General features: G+C 36.4%; 1 protein-coding gene across 1 annotated transcript in view; it reads right to left on the minus strand.

The window, feature by feature from the left end:
* Window positions 1-22,366, minus strand: part of htt (huntingtin) — a 1,164,033-nt gene that overhangs the window by 294,061 nt on the left and 847,606 nt on the right. Inside the window, exon 42 of the mRNA XM_090393484.1 lies at window positions 8,605-8,727. Coding sequence (XP_090249610.1) covers window positions 8,605-8,727 — 123 coding nt within the window. The remainder of the gene's footprint in view (window positions 1-8,604; window positions 8,728-22,366) is intronic.

Genomic DNA, 22,366 nt, shown 5'->3' on the forward strand with positions numbered 1-22,366 from the left:
GGTGTTGATCTGGGAGACTGAATTTTCTGTTAAGAGATATATTGGAATTACAAGACTGGTGATTATGAAACGCTGAGAAATCAGCTTTCAGCAGTGCTACAGCATGAGAATTTGAAGGGAAGAGATGTTGATGGGAGATTGTCAAAGGGTGTTTAAGGAAAGTAGTATCAGACTGCATACCCAGAGTCAGGAATAGAAAACAAGTAAGAGTAAGATGGATGAATAGCATTATTACGCAGGAGTTGCAGATAAAGAAAATGTGGGGGAGGAAGTACAAAGAAAAAGGTGATCAGCATACCCATGAGCAGTACAAGGTACAGGCAAGGAGGGAGATCTGTATGGTAAAGAAGGTCAAATCTAATTATAAGAGGAAGCCAGCTGACGAGTCCCAAAGAAATCCTAAGGAGATCTTTCACTATGTGACAAGGTGACAAGTAAAAGGAGGAATAACTATGGAAGGATGACTTTAAAAACTGTTGATGGTAGGGAAGTAACAGATCAAATCAAATAGTTGAGTTACTTAGCGATTATTTTGCAAAAGTATACCATCTCGGTTGTGATATTGCAATGCCAAAAGTGTCATTGACTGATGAAGGTCTAGAGCAGAAGAAGTAGAGGTGTTTAGTATTTTACAGAACCTTAATGGTAACACTGCCATAGGTTTAGATGGCATATCGGCCCATGTGTTACAAGAATTAGCACCTCCTCTGACTAAGATGTTTAATTTAAGCCTCAGTTCTGGTAAAGTTCCAATAGAGTGGAAAGAGAGGAAAATAATCCCAAGTCAATCAATATATCAGGAGTGGTGGTTAGGGTTTTGGAGAAATTAATAAAAATTAGAGAATTAGGTGGAGAGAAATATGATACTTAAATATGATACATGGTTTACAGTGATACTGCTGGACCTGGCAAAGGCGTTTGACAGGATACCACATGGAATTCTAATCCTTAAACTACAACATATGGGAATGGATATAGGGTTGGTGAGATGGATGGGTGGATGGTTGATGGAGAGATATCAAAGAGTAGTTTATTCAGGAGTAGAGTCCAAAGACAGCCTGTGACTAGTGGTGTGCTGCAGTGTTCTGCTCTTGGACCACTGCTGTTTGATCTGTTCATTAACGATATAGGGAAGGATCTAAGAGGAACAGTTCATTTGTTCACTGATGATGCAAAGTTGGGTAGGGCGATAGTGAATGCAGAAGATATCAAAATCTTGCAGGATAACTTGGATAGATTGGAGTTCTGGGCTAAGGAGAATGGATGTCAATTGAATAAGACAAAATGTAAGGTTATGCATTTTGGGGTGAAAAGATTAGCAGCAGTATACCACATTGGTGGAACTGTACTCCAGGAGATTGATGAGGCCAGGGACTTGGGAGTGTTGGTGGATAGGGAGATGAAGTTTAGGGGGCACATTGAAAAAGTAGCTAAATCAACTCATCAACTCACTTGGTTGTTGAAAAATATCTTGACGAGCAGAGACAAGCAAGTTATTGTACCTCTGTACTGAGCCTTGATAAGACCTCATCTTGACTACTGTGCCCAGATTTGGTCACCTAGGTTCCTTCTTGATGGGGAGGAGGTGGAGAGGATCCAGAGGCGAGTGACTAAGATGATAGCGGGTCTATGGAATGAACCATATGAGAACAGGTTGAAGATTTGTGGGTTGCAGAACTTGGTCAATAGGGGAAAAGGGGTGATATGATTGAGACATTCAAATTGCTAAAGGGTTTCTATAGGATTAATTCAGAGGATTTTTTAAGATCAGGACTGGTGGTGGGAGAACTAGGGGGATACCTATAAAAGCTGGGCAAGAGTGTGGTTTGCAGGGGTGTTAGAGCTGGTTTCTTTACTTTTAGAGTGGAATAAGCTGCCAGAGTCTGTTGTGGGTGCTATGATGGTGAATGAGTTCAAGGCAAGGTATGATAGATACTGTGAGAATGTCGTATAGTTGTGTGGACATGATGTTTAGGGCCTCCCTCGATGAGTCTAAGGACTTCCTGGAGTCGCCCGTAATAATAATAATAATAATAAATACTTTATAAGGGGCAACATGGTTTTGTGAAGGATAGGTCTCACCTTAGTAACTTACTGGAGTTGGATAAAGGAAATCCTTGCTCAGTGATAATGCTGGACTTTGCAAAGGCATTTGACAGGATTCCACATGGAATGCTGTTGCATAAATTGGAGCAAATGGGAATGGATCTGAAGCTGGTGATTTGGATTAGAGTATGGCTGATGGACAGATATCAAGGAGTGGTTTATGAAGAAGATTAGTCCAGGAGAAGGCAGACGACTAGTAGTGTACCTCAGGACTGAGTACTTGGTCCTCTTTGGTTTAATTTGGCAGGAAATATCCATTTGTTTGCTGATGATAAAAAATTGGGAAGAACAATAGTTAATGAAGGTGATGCAGATATCTTGCAGGCTGATTTAAATATGTTGGTGGTATGGGGAAAGATCAATGGCTATCAGTTTAACGTGACTGAGTGTAAGGTGATGCAATTCGGAAGGATAAGATCACTTTATTAATGGAATTGAATTGCAAGAAGTTGACGAGGCAAGGGACTTTGGGGTATTGTGCACAGAGAACTTAAGTTTAGAGGGCATATCACATAGCTGGGCAAAACAGTCATTAAATTACATGGTTGTTGAAGAGCACACTAATAAGAGGGATAGGGAAATTATTGTTCCACCTTTATAAGGCATTAATAAGGCCACATCTGGACGATTGTGCACAGATTTGGTCACCTGGATTCCTTGGTGATGAAGAAAGTGGTGGAGAGGATTCAGAGAGAAGTGACAAAGATTGTTGCAGGTCTATGGAATGTTTTCTCATAGGAAACATTCCATAGACCTGCAACAATAGACACAGACATTCCTATGGAATGTTTCCTATGAAGGTGTGTGGGCTCCAAAAACTAGCTGATAGGTGTAAGAGAGGAGATATGATAGAAACTTATAAGTTATTAAATGGGTTTTATAGGATTGATACGGATGACTTTTTTTCTGTACAAAGTAGAAAGGGAGAAAACAAGGGGTCATCCCTGGAAATTGTGTAAGTGTGGTTAACCCTTACACAGTTTTTTTGCAAATGGATTTTTTGCTTGGAGGGTGGTGAATGTATGGAATGCATTGCCAGAGGTGGTTGAAAGTGTTTTGTGTGAATAAGTTTAAGGAGAAATACGATAAGTATTGTGTGAATAATGGTTAGTGTGTCAATATAGGATCTTCCACAATGAATCTTTTGACTCCATGGAGACACCGTTATAATAATAATGATGACACACACACACACACACACTGGTTTCTATAAATTAAGGAACAAAGAAAAATATAGCAATAACTTGGGGGGGGGGGATATGAAAATCAGGTATGCTACATAAAAAGTGATGCTGAGTCTGGTTATTGCATGCACATGAGTGCCACTGTGTCAGTGGTATATGCAAATGAGCCACAGCATAAAAGTGCTAGATGTTTTAGAGCATGTATGTGCTTCATAGCAGAATCATGAATGTTGCAACTTATAGAGACAAGATCCAGAACCCCCTATACTTGTCTGTATGCAAATGCAATATGACAGACATTTATCCTACAAGATGATAATGTTCATTCTCATTGAGTAAAGCTCGTGGATAATATTTTCAAGAAGAGGCTATGTACATATGGACTGGCCAACCAGGTATTTCTACCTTAATCTTATTGGATACATTTGGGATGCTCTAGGTAGATATGCAGCTGCTCTCAACCTCTTCCTGAAAATCGTGAGGGGCTTAGGAAAGCTTGAGGAGTGACTGCATTCCTTACTGAGACACTCTGATAATCTTACTTTGATTTGTGTTTGACCATTGTCTCTTCATGTACTCTTTTGTTACTGAGTTAAACAATCTATTTTTAATTTTTGTGGGTGTTTCTTCATATCTCACATCATACTGCTTTTCAGTGAATTACATAAAAATTCATTATACAGTTTTGTGTTATCATGATTTTTCTCTTTGCTCTTCCACACCCATGGAATAGTAATATCACCAATAGTATACTTTTGCATTTATTCTTGTTAAAGACTCCCTAACTATTTCCTGGTTTCACATGATTTCTAAAATTAAACACAATATATGAATGCTTCATGAAGAGGACACTTTTAGACATAAACATTGCATCACATTTGCATTAGCAACCCGGGTGTTCGTTTTCACAAATATGGAGACACCTTTGAGCTCTTTGAACAGACGTACAGATGGAGCAGCAGGTCAAATTCTTAGCATTCCAGTGGTTTTAAACCACCCAGTAGGCAAGGAGACAATAGCACTCCAACATCAGTGGCTGTGATTGGTCATTGTTCCAACCAATCCAACTGAACCTTGTAATTTGTCATGCATTGTTGTTTTTGTTTTTTTCTGAGTTTCATCTGTTTTGCATGCACAAAGTGTGACGACGTGTTTAGGATGCCGATATAGACAAGCTTTTAATATAGAATTTTCTATAAATAATTTATAATTTTTTTTAAAAAAATGGGAAATGGTTGACAATCTACTGAATGTCCCATTTTCTGCCAGAGCTTTTGTGAATTGCATGATTATAGTCAAAGGAGATAAGCCTCATCCTCCTGTTCCAAATTTACTATTATATTTACATTTTTGAGAAATTCAAATATATCAACCAAATATAGCATTCTCCTTTATTATTGTTTTCTAATATATCTTAAAACAAACACATTGTCCCTGACTCTATGCAAATTTGGTTACAATTATTTGATAAATTAAAGCATGCAAAGTTATCCTACAATTAATTGCATTTGACCAATTAAGATGAACACTGTTGCACTATGCACTTCTAAAACTTTCATACATACATTTGGGAGGTTGCATAAGTCACATGACAGCACATCCAACTGAAATGGGCATGCAATGCTTGATATATATATATATATATATAATATAAATCCGGGGTGCTTAAGGGTCAAAGCTGTATAACTGAGAGGAGACCTCCACATAGCCTTTAAAGGAATGCAGATAACCGACCAGGGCTTCTGAACTAATGTCCAATCCTCACCTCTTCTCGTGGTGCACCCTGTTGGGTATCTACTTTGATACTGAACGTACGAGGATGGGGTGGCAATTTGGGATTTAGCTGACCAAATTGTATTCTTATTGGTTAAACCAAAATAAAATATGATGGTACACAACATGACAAAATTTCATGCCGGCTGGGGCGTCGCCCGGTTAAACAAGGCCCCCGTTGTTTTCGCCAGGAAACCAAGGTGAACAGCGAAAAGTCAGCTACTGGAACAAATCTGAAAACAAACCCCAACTCAACATCACCAGAGTTAAAGATATGTACTATCAACGTAAGAAGCCTGAATGGCAAAGAAATGGAGCTAGCTGAGGAATTAGATAAGTACCAGATCGACATAATAGGGGTGACTGAAACAAAAAAGACCAAAACTGGTGAGATCTTTCTAAGCAATAAATACAAAATGTTATATTCAGGCAATGACAATCAAGGAAAAGAAGGAGTAGCCATAGTATTCAACACAAAATACGAGGCTAATCTTCTTGAATGGCAGTCAGTCTCAAGTAGAGTAATGTGGGCAAATATGAGAATGGGGAACAGGACAATGAGACTTATTTGTGCCTATGGTCCCACAGAAGGTTCTACTAAGGTAGAAGTGGAGGAATTTTTTGATGCTCTAGAAAAAGCAACTGACACAATGAAAAAGGAAAAGTTGGTCCTTGTTGGGGATCTAAATAGTAGAGTAGGAAGTGATTGTCAGACATACAAAAATGTTTTAGGAAAATTTGGAGAAAAGAGCAAAGCTAATAATAATGGCAAATATCTGTTGGATTTCTGCTCAGGACATGGACTGGTTATTACTAACACCATGTTCCAACATAAAAATGTGCACAAATTCACATGGAGAGAAGAGGCTAGGAATAAGAAAAGTCCCATTGACTATGTTATTGTTGATAGCGATGTCTTCTCCCTGGTGCAGGACACCAGAGTGTACAGAGGATTTGAAATTGGAAGTGATCACTATTTAGTCTTGAGCAGGATAAAATTGAATTTCATATTGAAAGAATAACATGTAAGAAAGTTTTAAAGTGAATAAAAGTTGAGCAGCTCTCAGATGTGAACTGTAGACTAAAATACAGAAAGATTATTGAAAAGAAAATGAAAGTGTTTGAGAACAGGAATCAAACCTTGGAGATTCAGTGGCAAACTCTGAAGAAAACATTGATTGATTCTGCCAGAGAGCCATGTGGTGAGGTTGTGTGCAAGGATAAAAAAATCAGAACTCCCTGGTGGACACAGGAGGTTAAAGAGGCAGTGAAGGAAAAGAAAAAAGCATATCAAAAGTTCCTGGCAAATAAGTCAGCTTTTACTCTTACAGAATACAGAGACAAATGTAAGAAAGCTAAACAGTGTGTAAAACTAGCTAAACAAAAGTAATGGGAGGAGACCTTTGGCTGAAGCCTTTGGCTCTTCACATATCTAGTAATGGAAGAACTTTGACAAGAATATAGAAAATAAATATCAAGAAGGTGGCAAAATATTCTGGAGGTTGTTGAAGAAGCTTAGGAATGGAGGAAAGAGTGCTGTAAAAGGAATTAGAGATGATAAAGGTCACATGAAAACAGGGGAAAAAGATATCCTTGAAGTATGGAGTAATTACTTTGAAAAACTGCTAAATGAAACAAGTAGTGATAACAGCACAGTGATAAAAAACACTGACCAGGCATGCAGTCAGGAATACATATCCATACTTGAAGTAGAAAAAGCCATCAAAGGCTTGAAATGTGGAAAGGCAGCAGGAGTAGATGATATTTGACCAGAAATGCTGAAGTATGGTGGTATAAAAGTCTTACAGTGGCTGCACTGCATAGTTCAGAAAGCCTGGACAGAGGGACGAATTCCCGATGATTGGAGTAGAGCTCATAGTACCCATATATAAAAAGGGAAATAAAACTGAATGTGAGAATTACAGAGGTATTTCCCTACTGAGTGTTCCTGGCAAGATCTATGCCAGTATACTTGAGAAACGGTTGAGAAGAATTGTGGAAGAAAAGCTTGGTGAAGAACAAGCTGGATTCAGGCCAAATAGAGGCTATCAGGATCAGATCTTCACTTTACGACAAATAGTCGAGTAAGCATGGGAATATAACAAAGATCTGTATTTAAGTTTTGTCGATTTGGAAAAGGCATATGACAAGGTGCCAAGAGAGAAGCTATTCAATATGCTGCAGTTATATGGTGTCAATGGGGCATTATATCAAGCAATACTTAGTCTATATTTGAGTTGTAAGTCAGCAGTTAGAATTGAAGGAAGTACAGGAAGATGGTTTAATGTTAAATCTGGTGTGAGACAAGGATGTACATTATCCCCTGTGTTATTCATTATCTATATGGATCACATTATGAAGGAAAGTGGTATTAAACCTGATATCAAAATTGGAGATGTTAATGTCAGCTCTTTGCTTTATGCGGATGATGTTATACTTCTAAATAAATCCGCTACAAGTCTGCAAGATTCTCTGACTAAATTGAATAGCTGTTGTAATAGATATGGTATGAAGGTCAGCAATAAAAAGACAAAGACAATGAAAATAGGCAGAATCATTGAAAATGTCAACTGTGTTGTGAATGGAGAACCTGTGGAACAAGTAAAACATTTCAGCTACTTAGGCACAATTTTTACTGAAGATGGTAAATTAAATATAGAAATAGACAACAGAATCAGCAAAGCTGGTATGGTGGGAAGTCAATTGAATAAATTCATATGGAATAAGAGAGAAATTAGTCGGAACACTAAATTAGCTGTATACAAGACAGTGTTCAAACCAGTATATAAGATCTAAGATCCATAAGTTTTAACTTATGGATCTGAGAGCTGGGTCAGAAGTAAAACACTTGACCAAAGACTAGAGACTGCAGATATGAGAATCCTGAGAAAGATTAGAGGCGTGAACAGATGGCATCAATGGCAATATCATATTAAAAATGAGGATATTAGGAAAGAACTTGACATTGTCAACATCCAGGAATGCATTAGCAGAGCTAATCTCAGGTGGTATGGTCACTTAAATAGAATGGGAGAAGAAAGATTAGCAAAACAAGTGTTCTCTGCCAGGTTGGTAGGAAAACGACCCAGAGGAAGACCAAGATATAGGTGGATTGATACTGTACAAAGTGCCTTAGACGATAGAAATATAAGATCTGATATATTTCTTGGAGTCTTGACAAATAACAGACTGATTTGGAGGAAAATTGTAGATAGGAAGTTAGTAATGATGTAAATTTTTCATGTAGTACTATCATATCCTGTACACCCCTTGAGGGTATATGGCAGGAATTTGATGATGATGATGATAATACTTAAAAATAATTATGGCACAATTATGATTAAAATAAATGTTTATGTTCTAGACTAGTGAATGAAAGATGTGCTTAGATGATAACTTAAAAAAAAATTAATAAAATTAATACAATTAATAAAATATTAATGACCAATCCTTATATAATAAAAAGAAATCTGTCAGTCTGTGCCAGGAGATTTCTTCTTGTTATATATATATATACAAATGAAAAGAATGTAGTGTATACCTCTTATTACACTCTTGAGAACTTTGTTGATGAAAGCAGGAATATCTGAGTGCTCTTCAGTCTGTTCTAGCCAACCAACTAATTCTGCAATTTTACTGCATGCTTTCTGAGCTTGTAATTGCTCTGAAATAATAAATAAAATACTGGATAGCATCATGTATAACATTCACTTTTACAACTTTTATCTATTATAAGATAAAAAAATGATGCATGCTGTATTATTACTATTACTGTTGTGCATTCTCCTGCACGGAGTCCAATGACTCATCGAGGGAGATCCCCATCTAGATTATGCAATGTGCAAATACTTATCATCTCTCTTTGAACACTTACTGAAGACGTAGTGTGTGAAATAGGCTACCCAAAGGGGTAGTCCACTCCACACACCACATGCCATAAGAAGAATCTAGACCTCAGATGATTCAAAAAATACATGCTTATTCAACTTCTAGTTCTGCTTTCATCTGACATGAATTGCAAAATCTCATTTATATCTATATTGTAAAATCCCTCTACCATCTAGTATGGCTCCATCACATCTCCTCCCCTATTCCCCAAGTATTTCTCCAACTCAAAACCATATTCCCTGTGTAAAATTTGATGTTGCTTAAAAATACCAAAGCGCTTTACATCGATTTTACAGAGGTCAAGTCTCATGAGAACTGTAAATAACCTTGTTTGTTTCTATGTATATTTTGCTAAATATTATTGTAGTTAACCCTATGTCGTAGGCACTACAACACAGAAACTGTTTCTGTGTTGTAGTGCCTACGTGCACTTAACTTTTTTGTAAGTTCCTTTAGAAGATGGCAACGTGACGTTGCCGAAATATCGAAAAATATTTATTAAAGTTTTATTTAATTTATATCCTTAACTACGTTGTTCTATTCCTTAAGTGTTTTAATAATACTTTAATAGAAATAAGAAGGTCAATTGGCATGTTAGAAGTTGATACAAAATTTGTAAAAATAACTTAGCAGAGAGTTAGTTAACCTCTTTGTGAGTAAACTAGAAGTTTAATAAGTTGAATTTGTAAGCAGAGTGTAAATAAGTTTTGGAGTTAAAGAGATTATTTAGTGTGAAGTAAAAGGGTTCTAATTTTATGCTAAAGATTTTATAGATGGGTAGAGAAAGCAATCTCCTTGTCGTTTGATTCATGTATATTTCATATTCATGTAAATAAATGTGTTTAAATTATTTGTTAAAAGAGTGCTGCCTGATCCTTTATTTTACAATGCACTGTTTCTAAAAATAATCGGACTTGTGAGCGGGAAACAACTAAGGCATTAAAAGCACAGTTTAATTACTTAAGAACCACAACTGTTTATGTAAACTTTGTTTGTGTATACTGATTTTCATTTTAGGTCCTTTCCTATAATGAAAATCACCTATACTACAGGTGATTTTCATTACCCAAAGAAATACCACTGTCCTACTTAATGGAAGCCAGAAGTGACTACTGCTATGTTTAGTCTCCAGAATAGAGACTCTCACTTGCTTCATGATATTTCACTAGGGAGCCAGTATCACCTCAGAAACTTTTGCTACACCTCTTTTAGACAATGGCTACAACCTATATAAAATACTGCATGCATTCCCCATCCTGCCTACATCCAACACACAGGATCACAGCAAAACCACTGCCATCCCAAATGTTAATTGTACATCCGAAAAAATAGCCAGAGTTCTCTGCAAATATGATCTCCATGCCACTTTCAAACCTTTCATTCATTTAGCTATCTACCTTCATACATCTCCCTAAAGATCAACTGCATCCTCTTGAACATTCTGGAGTGTATAAAGTACCTTGTGCCTGCATGTTTGGCCAACTTTGGACAGAGTGATAGATCAGTTAGCATCCATCTTGAAGAACACAAAAATTATATTTGCAATCATCTGTATAGCATATCAGGATTGATAGACCATGCTCTGGATACATCTTCACATAGAATCAGTTGGAGCAAAACATCTATAGTACACAGAAGACATTATAGGTCTGAGAGACTATTTTTTGAATCGGCATCAGCTATGAAGCACTCTCCCAACCTCAACAAGTTTAGTTGCATTAATCTACCAAAGATCTGGGAGACTATCATTTTAAGACATTAAGATAGCCTGACTTCTCTAAATTAACTTTATAGTTATCTGACTAATACAGGATGCTGGGTAAGGACATTAGTTCTGTTTTCAGTTACAACTTGAACTGTTTTCAACAATTACTTAGTTAAGTGCTATGCACCTGTCACAGTTATATTGTGCTTTGTTGATGCTGGGTGGAAAACCAGAGAAACAATAGTGAGATGAATAAATATGTTTTTCCTCTATTGGTGGATTTTTATAATGTGAAGTATTATTATCAGTAATCAATGACACCTAAGCCTTTCTATATGTATAAGTATCACCTCCATCTGAGGGTGCAGCAGTAAAATAGCATTGTAACCTGGCCACTAGACAGTGCATGACACAGAATTATGGTAATATGTCAGGAGGCTTCCTAACCAGCTAGTAAATAATTCTGTTGTCCTTACTGTGACAGATTGGTGCCTGGAAGAGTCCAAGTATAGCAATATGTATGGGACACTGTTAGAACCACACAGGAATAGAATACTATGCACTTCCTGTATGGAGCCATATTTATGAGTCTTTCACCTGAACACTGTATGTCTCTCTGCTCTGTTAGTTTCTGTCATTACCAATTATAAAAGGCAATAACAAAAATGACAGTGAAACTACCAATCATAGAAAATCACCCAGAAAAATAGCAATAATACAACAAAGAAACCCCCTATAAAAATTTACATGAAAAAAAAAAAAAAAAAATCATACAACTTCATTGAAATTTGTGACCTTGATTAAAATTTAATAGTGTAAACCAATGCTTATATACATCAAAACCTGATCTGTTATATCTCACAAATTTCAAATGGAAGCTTAAACAACTACTTTTCATCCCAACTATCTATTCTGCATGATTCTTTCTATAAGTAGTAGTACATGGGCATTTGTCAGGCCTTCCATGTCAGAGTTTATGAAACTTAGAAATCTTCTCTTTATTATCTGCTCTGCCTCAAAATTTCCTTGCCACAATTTTAAATTAATGCCAAACAATTATATTCTTGGTTTAATCCTTTATCCAAGTATAAGCAAACAAATTTTTCACCTGAATGATTTTCAGACAATGCAACTTGTATATAGAGCCTAATGACTTCACATCACTTGGCTTAGTACTCCATAATGCAAAGCACATATCCTTAAAGACATGTATAATGCTTTAAATTATAGGAAGGGTCACTACCCAGAATGGTTTGACCTTTATTGAGGTCTCATCAGTGGGAGCCAGGCCCACTGACTTCTGTTCTTGGAAGCTTTTCCACTTGGTTATAACATAAATTTTAATTTCTTTAAAGATACTAAGAAATCATATACTTGGTTTAATCCTTTATCCAAGTATAAGCAAACAAAGTTTGTGGCTGAAGTATTTTCAGGACTGGGGCAACTCGCATATAGAAGTTAATGACTTCACATCACTTGCTTGATATGTGCTTTGCATTATGGGATTCTAAGACAATAAGTGAAATTAATGACTTCACATCACTTGCCTTGATATATGCCTTGCATTATGGGATTCTAAGGCAAGGGATGTGAAGTCATTAGCTTCTATATACGAGTTGCCCCAGTCCTGAAAATACTTCAGCCGCAAACTTTGTTTTCTTACACTTAGATAAAGGATTAAACCAAGTATATAATTTCTTGGTATCATTAATTTATAGTATAGCCAAGTGGAAAAACATCCAACATCTATATCTAATCTAGAGTATTTTAATAATGAGTTGTCACACCTTTTGGCTACTCACATATGAAAATATGGCTTCTGCATTATTCTGGCCATACTATCACTTTTGGGTCTGGCTCCCACTGATGAGATCTCGGTTTTTTTCGCCAAGATAAGTACTTTGGTTTTCTTTTGTTACTTTTCATTTTGATGTTAAGAATATTAAGAATATTAAGATTACTGGTAGTGCAGTTAATATCTGCATTTTGGATGAGACGGGTAACTAAGGTTTTAAAAGAGAGAGTCAGAGCAAATAAGATTTATTTTTTCACCCCTTATGGCAGGGGGAAATATTTAATTGTAGCCAAATATGTGGAAACAAGAGACAAACTGTTTCAAGGTTTTACTTTCGAAGGCAGCACAGTTATTCCTGTAATGGTCGGGAGCCAGCAAAAACAATAAAAATCGAAAGATTTCCGATGGAATATATAGAGAACAGTAAAGAAATTTTTATGCAGACATTTTCGAAAAATGGGGTAAGATTAATAATATACAAAACAGTTTATCAGGTGAAAATCCAAATTGGTTGTCTGGTGATATCACCTTCACAATGGATTCGAAGATGCCGGTACCAAATTTTGTCAACATTGGTACAACCCGAGTTATGGTCAACTATCCCGGAGTACAATTGCAATGCCTGTATTGTGGTTCATACGATCACTTGGGTGGCAATTTCCCCAATATGTCTGATCTCCATGTTGTTTTAACAGCATGGAGATCAGACATATCGCTAAACAGTGCCTCAACCCTGCAAAAGTTCTGAACACTGTGTTAATACCTGTCCTCCTTTTAGAACTTTCGCAGAAAGAGTAGGAGCACTGGTAGAGCAATTAGAACATCATATATATATATATATCAGAGAGGCTTAATGAAGAGTTCCCAGATCTCCAATCTAGTAAAGATGGCACTTTTAAACAAACTACACTTGGTAAAATCACAAAAAGTGCACGACCAAATCAGCAAGAAATTAGTCCCAAAAATTCCAGATCTGCAGGAGTGACCTTCCCAGTCAAATACAAATGGCACATCAGTTGAAAGTATCAATAATGAACCTAATATAACAACTGAACAGGTAGTACAAAACAAAATGCAAAAACATACAACTGTTCTACAAGGAGAAACTGGAGAAGAAACAGAAAAGCAAGTAAGACGACTGAAAGAACTTAATATACAGAAAACATCATCAAAAAGGAAAGATAAATTAATAAAAAAAAATTGAAGATAAACAAAAAAAAATTAAAAAAAGGAACTACATCTAAAAGAAAAGAAGTAATAAAAAATGTAAAGATGGAGGAGGCTGTGGATCATCAAATGAAAACTCTTCAGGTGCAAAAGAATTTATGGATTATGAAAAACCAACTCATGATAATAAAGAGAAAGCAAGAGATACAATTAAAGAAAATATAATAAAAAGTTTACTGATTCAAAGTTTTCTCAGTACATTTATCACCTACATGAAAACAAAATCACTAGCTTCCAAATCAAGAATGATAGGCATGAAATTGAAATAATGGAAAGCAAATGTAAAAAACTGGAAAACAGTTTACAAGAAGCAGGTTATACAATTGCTCCTTCACAGATTGAAGACCTCATTGGGTTCATCCAAATTTTTAAAGTTAAAGACTTACCAGTGACACTCCATTAATCATAGCATCTCCTTTCTGCATTGCCTCATTATATGTATGAGGATTCCACATGCAAATTAAACAAGAAACTATATGGAAACTTATGCTTGCCCATAATATCAGGTTTTTGTTTCTCCAAGAAACATACTTCTACAGATATAAAGATATAAAAATTTTAACAGATAGATATCCACTCTTTCTTATTGAAGCTTTGGAAGATTTAAAAAAAAATTGCTGGAGTAGGAGTTCTTATTCTTGCCCCCCCCCCCCCGGTCATTCTGTAATATCCAAAGGGATGCAGAAGAGAGAGGAAAAATCTTGACAACAGATTGGAAATACTGTGGATGTGTAATAAGGTTTATAAATGTTTGTGCTCCATCCAATGGAACAGTTAGATGAAAATTCTCCAGGAACTGGAGCCATTTTTATGTGGTGCCCACTACATCATAGCAGCCGGACACTAGAATTGTATTGAAAAATTCCACATTAGACAAAATAGGATGACACCCCAGGAGTGGAAAAGTGGGATATGCAGAGTTAAAAGCATGTCTTGACAATGCTCAACTAGTAGACATATGGAGGATTCACAATCTTAATCTTCATGCACACACGTACAAGGTATTGATCGAATTTATATCTCTTCTTCCCTTATAAATAGGATAATTCAGATAAAACATCTTGGCATCAATATGTCAGATCATAATCCAGTTCTACTTAAATTCCACTGTGTGGAGAAAATAGAGATCCCTTCTGGACCATGGAGACTTCCACCAAATTTTCCGTTGATCTTTTCAACTAAATTCCAGACCCTCTGTTCAAATTGGAATAATGTTACCTGGAATTCGGATATATGGTTAAAATTCAAAGAAACAGTAAAGCAGAATATGATGGAATAGGGAAAGGAACAGGCTTTCCTCAAAAGGAAAAAGTTGAAAGACCTGTATAAAGAGAGAAGCCGGTTCATAATAGCAAACCAATGGAATGGTATAGAATGTAGCAACATCATTAGAAACATTAACACAGAGATAGAACTGGAAAGGCAGAAACAAGTAGAAGAAAGAAATTTTAATATAAGAATACAGCAGCACTCAGCAGATAGCCCTTCAGCTGCATTCTTCAATAGACAATTCATAAAATTTCGCAAAGAAAGGACTATCACTCAAATCTTCATTGATGGAGAAGATATATCCACCACTCAAGATATCCTCGACTCCTTTCAAAACACTACAAAAAGCTGTTTGAAGACAATAGTACTATTGGAAATAACTCTTGGAAATTAATGGCTTTTCTGTTCATATCCAAGATGGGCTTGACAAACCCATTACAGCATCTGATGTTACCATAGCCTATAAAGAATGCCAGACAAGAAAATCCCTCAGGACCTGATTGTCTAGGAATAGAACTTTATTGCGAGGCCTGGGGTTTTATTCTTCCCATTCTAATTACACTGTTTAATTCCTTTCTCTCATCAGGACACATAACAAGTGAATTTGTAGCAAGCATAATACTCTCATTACAAAACCTAATAAAGATCACACCTTAATCAGCTGCCAGAGACCTATTTCTCTATCTAATACTGACTAAAAGATATTTTTTGTCAGTATTAGATAGCGAATTATGAATAACATTATGAATAACTGGGAATGAGATATATTATTAAAAGTAAATTGGTGTATGGAGTACCAGATCGAACACTAGAATATAATCAATTTCTGCTACGTGATCTAATCTGCTTAGTTAACACGAAAAAGCAGTCAATGGCAGTGTTATCAGTAGACCTTACTCAAGCTTGATAATGTCCGGCATCCCTTTCTATTCCACATCCTCCAGCAAATTGGTGTAGGTAAAAAACTGCTATCTGTTATCAAAGGAGCCTATGCCAATTTAACCACCAACCCACCTCCTAGTTAATGGGTTCCTGTCAGATCCAGTAAAAATTCGAAAAGGAGTCAAGCAAGGTTGCTTTCTCAGTCCACTGCTCTTTGCATTGGTTCCTGAACCTTTCTGAAGAATAACAGTTCCTTCAACTATAAAGGAAAATAAGGTATTAGCATAACAGCCAATTTTTAGGGAAAGACAGCGTATACTGTTATATTAACTAAAAACTTTAATTAATACTTCCTATATTTCGATAATGTTACTGAAAACCAATTAACCTCAACCCCGCCACTTCCCCTCTCCATAACAGGAACTACCCTAAATATAACAAAATATGACTTGACAACTTGTTATAAACCATATAAAAAATTTGCATCTCTTATCCGCTCCCCCAAGGACCAGCCACTTTGCATAGACCTATTGCAAACTGTCTTACTACGGCCAAATAGGCAGGATAGCTAATATCAGGATATCTGAACATAAGGATTATATCCGTTTACACCAATACAGCCACTCAGGACTTGCTGATCATGCTTTGGACACCCACCACAAAATACGCTGGAAGAAAGCTACCTTACTACGCCGCAGCAAGTACAAATATGAGAGATTATTCCTGGAATCAGCCTCAGCTCTAAAAAACTCCCCAAACCTCAACAAATTTGGATGCATGAGACTGCCCCAAATATGGGAAGCTTGCATTCTTAGAACATCAACCCAATAGCCAAGATTACTACTCAATAGTCCTAAAAGGTGCCCACTAGGTGGCACCTTTTAGGACTCTAGGACCGACTTAAGTTGTTGTCTTCAGCCATATTTGTTCAGTGTTAGTGCCTACATGCACATATTATTATTAATTTTATGTTCCCTGAAGATAGTAATGTAACATTACTGAAATATAGGAAGTATTAATTAAAGTTTTTTAATTAATATAACAGCATACGTTGTCTTTCTCTAAAAATCGACTTATGTATCACCAACATACAAGTTATCTACAGGAGGGGTATTAGCATATGCCGATGATGTAGTGGGAACTTTAAAGGATAATGATTCCATATAGATCTTTTTTGGTATTTTGGAAAAATTCACTGAGATCAGTGGATTAACTGCTAATGCAGAGAAGACAAAATTAAAAGTTTATGGAAAGTGGGATCTTGGAGACATTCCTTTTGGACTAATGCCTACAAGAGAACCCCTCATTATACTTGGAATTCCCTTCTCCACTTACCCAATATTACTAGTCTGAGAACTTATATACAAGAACTTTGGAATGTTAGAAGACTGGAAAATAGTTCCACTCTCCTTTTCTTCTAAAGCCATAGTACTCAAAACCATAATCCTTCCTGCTCAGTTGTACATAATAAATATTACAGACATCACAAAAGCTGAAGAAAAGCAATTATATAGTAAACCTCAGCAATTTTTTTTAGTCCAGCCAATACTAAGAAGTTAAAAAAGGAATTTCTTCAATCAAAGAAGCATGGAGGATTTGGACTTCCAGTCTTAAAATTCTGCTATTTAAGTGATACAGCTTCTAAAATCCATAAAATATTGCCGACTGATCACACATATGCAGACCTTCTCTAGTACTACTTGGGTTTCCATCTTCGCCTGTTTGGAGTTAATGATTTTACAGGTCCAAAAGCTGAGATTGTTCCTGAATGCTACAACACTCTGTGCTTAACTCTATGACTGCTAAAACACTCTGGAATTGGCATTCTTTTCATTAAAAAATTATGAAATAATATTTTGTTTCATAACTCAATCAAGTTCCAAGGGTACCCTAACAAGAGGGATCTTGCTTGGAGAATTGCGTATGGCTGCCTTCCAGCCAATACCATCAAATGGAGGTACTTTAACATCGGAGATCCAATTTGTGACATCTGTTATCTGTTACCAATTGGAAACAGTAGAACATGCATTCTACAGCTGCCCTCTTGCTCTGCGTATTTGGAACAGATAATGTAATGTGTTGGGCATGCCACTATTTACAACAGAACAGGTTAGGTTATTTTTTTACAATACCCACCACCTGTCAGCAATGGGAAGAGAATTTTGATTTTTATAATTAATGAATTAAAATACAATTTATGGTATTTTAATTCATTAATGTATGTTTTTTTCTAACCTTAGTTAGAAAAAAACATAGATTTGAAAAACCAGCAATATGACATCCAAATGCTTTATAATGTTGTATTGTGGAAATTTTATTGTTCAGTCAGACATTTTTTGTATTTAGAAAGAAGCATTCTAGGAGATATCAAATTTATCACTAGATGGTGAAGACTTGCAATTCTTGCAATATTCACCAGGGAGAGATAAAATTCTGTCAATTCTTGCTATGAGAGGTTTTTTAAATAGTTTCATCCTCTTAATTCAATATGGTCTTATAGTCAATTGTAGGGATGACTGCAGAGCAATCCCAGGCAGAGAAGGCCAACTCAAGGCAGTTAACCCAGATCGAGCTAACCACTTGGGTATCAGCCATCTTTGCGCTTGGTTTGAATTGGTCTTTTGGTTGTTCATCTATATGAGATTGGTGAAAAAAGGAAAACTGATAGCATAATAAATTCAGTTTAATCCTTTATCCAAGTGTGAGCAAACAAAGTTTGCGCCTGAAAGTATCTTCAGGACTGGGGTAAGGTGGTACAACACCAGGGAAACTCATTGCAAAGGTGGAGCAAGCTACCAACACTCCTGTCTCAGTATCTCCCATAATGCAAAACACATCTCCTTGCGGACATGTCTAATGTTATGCATTAAGGGAAGGGCCACTACCCAGACTAGTTTCGACCTTTATTGAGGTCTCTTCAGTGGGAGCCAAGCACAAGTTGAGATACCAGGCAGAAGCATTAGCAGGTCATCTCTACCCATAGGAGTTGCCAAATGGTGTGCCACCCTTTTTTTTAATAAATTACTCTGGATTTAGAGAAAGATGTTGAAAGTTTATTTTTCACTTGGTTAGAGTATAATAAATTTAGTTTAATCCTTTATCCAAGTGTGAGCAAACAAAGTTTGTGCCTGAATCCAGAGTAATTTATTAAAAAAAAGGGTGGCACACCATTTGGCAACTCCTATGGGTAGAGATGATCTGCTAATGTTTCTGCCTGGTATCTCAACTTGGGCCTGGCTCCCACTGAAGAGACCTCAATAAAGGACGAAACTAGTCTGGGTAGTGGCCCTTCCCTTAATGCATAACATTAGACATGTCCGCAAGGAGATGTGTTTTGCATTATGGGAGATACTGAGACAGGAGTGTTGGTAACTTGCTCCACCTTTGCAACGAGTTGCCCTGGTGTTGTACCACCTTACCCCAGTCCTGAAGATACTTTCAGGCGCAAACTTTGTTTGCTCACACTTGGATAAAGGATTAAACTAAATTTATTATACTCTAACCAAGTGAAAAATAAACTTTCAACATCTTTCTCTAAATCCAGAGTAATTTATTAAAAAAGGGTGGCACACCATTTGGCAACTCCTATGGGTGGAGATGACCTGCTAATGCTTCTGCCTGGTATCTCAACTTGGGCCTGGCTCCCACTGAAGAGACCTCAATAAAGGTCGAAACTAGTCTGGGTAGTGGCCCTTCCCTTAATGCATAACATTAGACATGTCTGCAAGGAGATGTGTTTTGCATTATGGGAGATACTGAGATAGGAGTGTTGGTAGCTTGCTCCACCTCTGCAACGAGTTGTCCTGGTGTTGTACCACCTTACCCCAGTCCTGAAGATACTTTCAGGTGCAAACTTTGTTTGCTCACACTTGGATAAAGGATTAAACTAAATTTATTATACTCTAACCAAGTGAAAAATAAACTTTCAACGAAAACTGATAGTCTTTGGCTATATGATGATATAAAAGAGCTGAGGCCTTTTCTCTGTCTCTCATGCTAGCTATCTGTCTTTTCTTTCTCCTAATACTACCAGGCTCACTTGCACCCCTATATTAACTACTCTAGGCCTATGATGAGCAACCCTTTACTTTTTCATCTCAATAAAGGTCGAAATCGGTCTGGGTAGTGACCCTTCCCATAACGCATAGCATAAGGATATGTGCTTTGCATTAAGGTACACTAAGGAAAGTGATGTGTAGTCATTAGCCTCCACAAGTTGTCCTGTCTTGAAAACACTTCAGGCACAAACTTACTTTGCTTACCCTTGGATAAAGGATTAAACCAAGAATATAATTTCTTGGCATCTTTAACTTATAGTATAACCAAGTGGAAAAACTTCGAACAATTGCCACAACTTTGTTGCATTTACTTGCTGCCTTTACCACTCTTCTAATTCCAATAACCACTCAGGCCTCTTTGATTATTTATCTCTGAAAGCAGAATTCCTATAGTCCAATTATTTAAACAGACTTCAATGTTTATTAACTGAAGCTGGCTTCCCTTCTCTAATTTTGCACATCAAGCTGTGCAGGCCAGGAGTATTTGGTGTTTTAGTAAGGATCTAACACAAAGTGTTCATCTATTAACCAGAATAACAAACAATATTCATCTCCTCACAAGATCCTGGACATTTTTTAACCAGCTCTCTATCCAAATATACTACTGACGTCATGCCTCCTCTTAGATAATTCTGACTACAACTTTTTTAATGTTCCCTTTTTTCTAAAGATTGACCTTCACTGCTAATCTCAGACTCATGCTCTCTGGCATTTCAATAGTACCAAATGGAGTGATTGATGTGCTTTATACACCTCTTTTCCATGGTATGATTACTGTTTCTGCTTCCTTGACCCAAGCTCCTACTCTGACTGACTAACTGAAATAATCCTTACTGGATTGAGTCTTCATCCCTCCACTCTCCATAAATCTTTAATCAATATTCAAGTTCTAGTTTTTCTACAAGTGTGCCATCCAAAGTAAAAATTCACCATGTAACATCTGTATTAAAGGGGGGGGGGAATCGGGCCTACATGCCAAAAATTTGCTTCCTGGTTCAGCTATCTGGTTACAAAGACCAACAGATAAAACTTTTATGCTTATATGATTTCACTTCTCTCACACCATGGTAACATTACTCAAAGATAAGGCTGATTTCTTAGCACCATCTTCTCCAACACCTTTTATATAGTATTAAGAAACAAGGAAATCACTTCTCATTATACTGTGAACAGCGTAATGCATGTCTCCTTTGATATTTTTTTCAGAAAAAATACCTTCACTGGCCTAGATACCAATAGGTCTCCTGGTCTAGACTATATCCCCCCAAATTGTGCTTACAGTCCACTGCAGAGTTCCTAATTCACCTTTGGATAAAAACTATAGTAAAATTTGAAGGAACTTTGGTAGTCTTTCCAGAGAAATTTGGAGACTTTTGACAATTCTAGACATGAGGCCTCCTTAGTAAATAACATTTATGATCTACATTCAGTCCCTTATGAATGTAACTGGTTTCTTTTCTGGTTATTTTTGTATCACATTCATAAGAGACTCTAAGTTGTATCTTATTTGTCATAAAAAGGTATTAATCCACTCTCCTTTTCTTCTAATAATATTTAGATCTCCAGTCAAAATCTGTTTATTCTTTTCATTTATTGACTTATATCTCTAGCATTTCTTAGTATAAATACATTGCATCCATAGTTTTCTCAGCATATAGCTTCATAAAGCTGTGAAATGTCTATGCTGAGAAAACTACAAATTCCAGATGTAAGTGGAATCCTCAAAATATTGATTCTATCCACAAGAGGGCAATTGACTTAACTGATGACTACTCTCTCTCTCTCTCTCTCTCAGATTAACCTCTGATCATTTTCTCATGGATACTTGGATTCTGAATTATGACTTTTCTATAGGGACTGCTCCACTGAAATACTACGACCATTTCATTATCTTATCTTAAATCATAAAAACCCAAGCATCAGATGGTCAACTGTTCAGCTTCAAACTTGAATCAATTTATCTTTCATTCTATCTAATTGTGCTCTTTACAACAACCTTCTCCATATTATTTTCCCCAAGAACTATGACTTCATGATGTTTTGAAGAAATGCATGAGCAGATTCCTTTTTCTTCCAAACTATCTTCCCATATACATGACATTATTGTGTTATAGATTTTGCAACCTCTCAAGTGTAGGGATGATATAAAAAAATAATAAAAGCTATCAAACAAACTAATTCTTGGAATTTTTTTGAATGAGAGAAATTTACAAAACTGAAAGATAAGTTTTTAATGGCACTTGTGACATTGTAAAACAACCACTGAAACAAATAAACTCAAAAGGTTTAATAATACTTTATTAAATCAAATAATTTGATCTAAATATAATAGATCATTGTCACTGAACAGATTTAACAAAGTAGAATAACAACAATTACAGGAATATAGAATGGAAGGAGGAGATAGTGTACAGCAGGGATGAACAAACTTGTTAAGGCCAAGGGCTGCATAGTTCCACTGTTACTTATGGGAGGGCTG

The sequence above is a fragment of the Typopeltis vanoorti genome, chromosome 5 (genome assembly GCF_054136105.1).
Source record: "Typopeltis vanoorti isolate ZY-2024b chromosome 5, IOZ_Tvanoo_1.0, whole genome shotgun sequence".
NCBI lineage: Eukaryota > Metazoa > Arthropoda > Arachnida > Uropygi > Thelyphonidae > Typopeltis > Typopeltis vanoorti.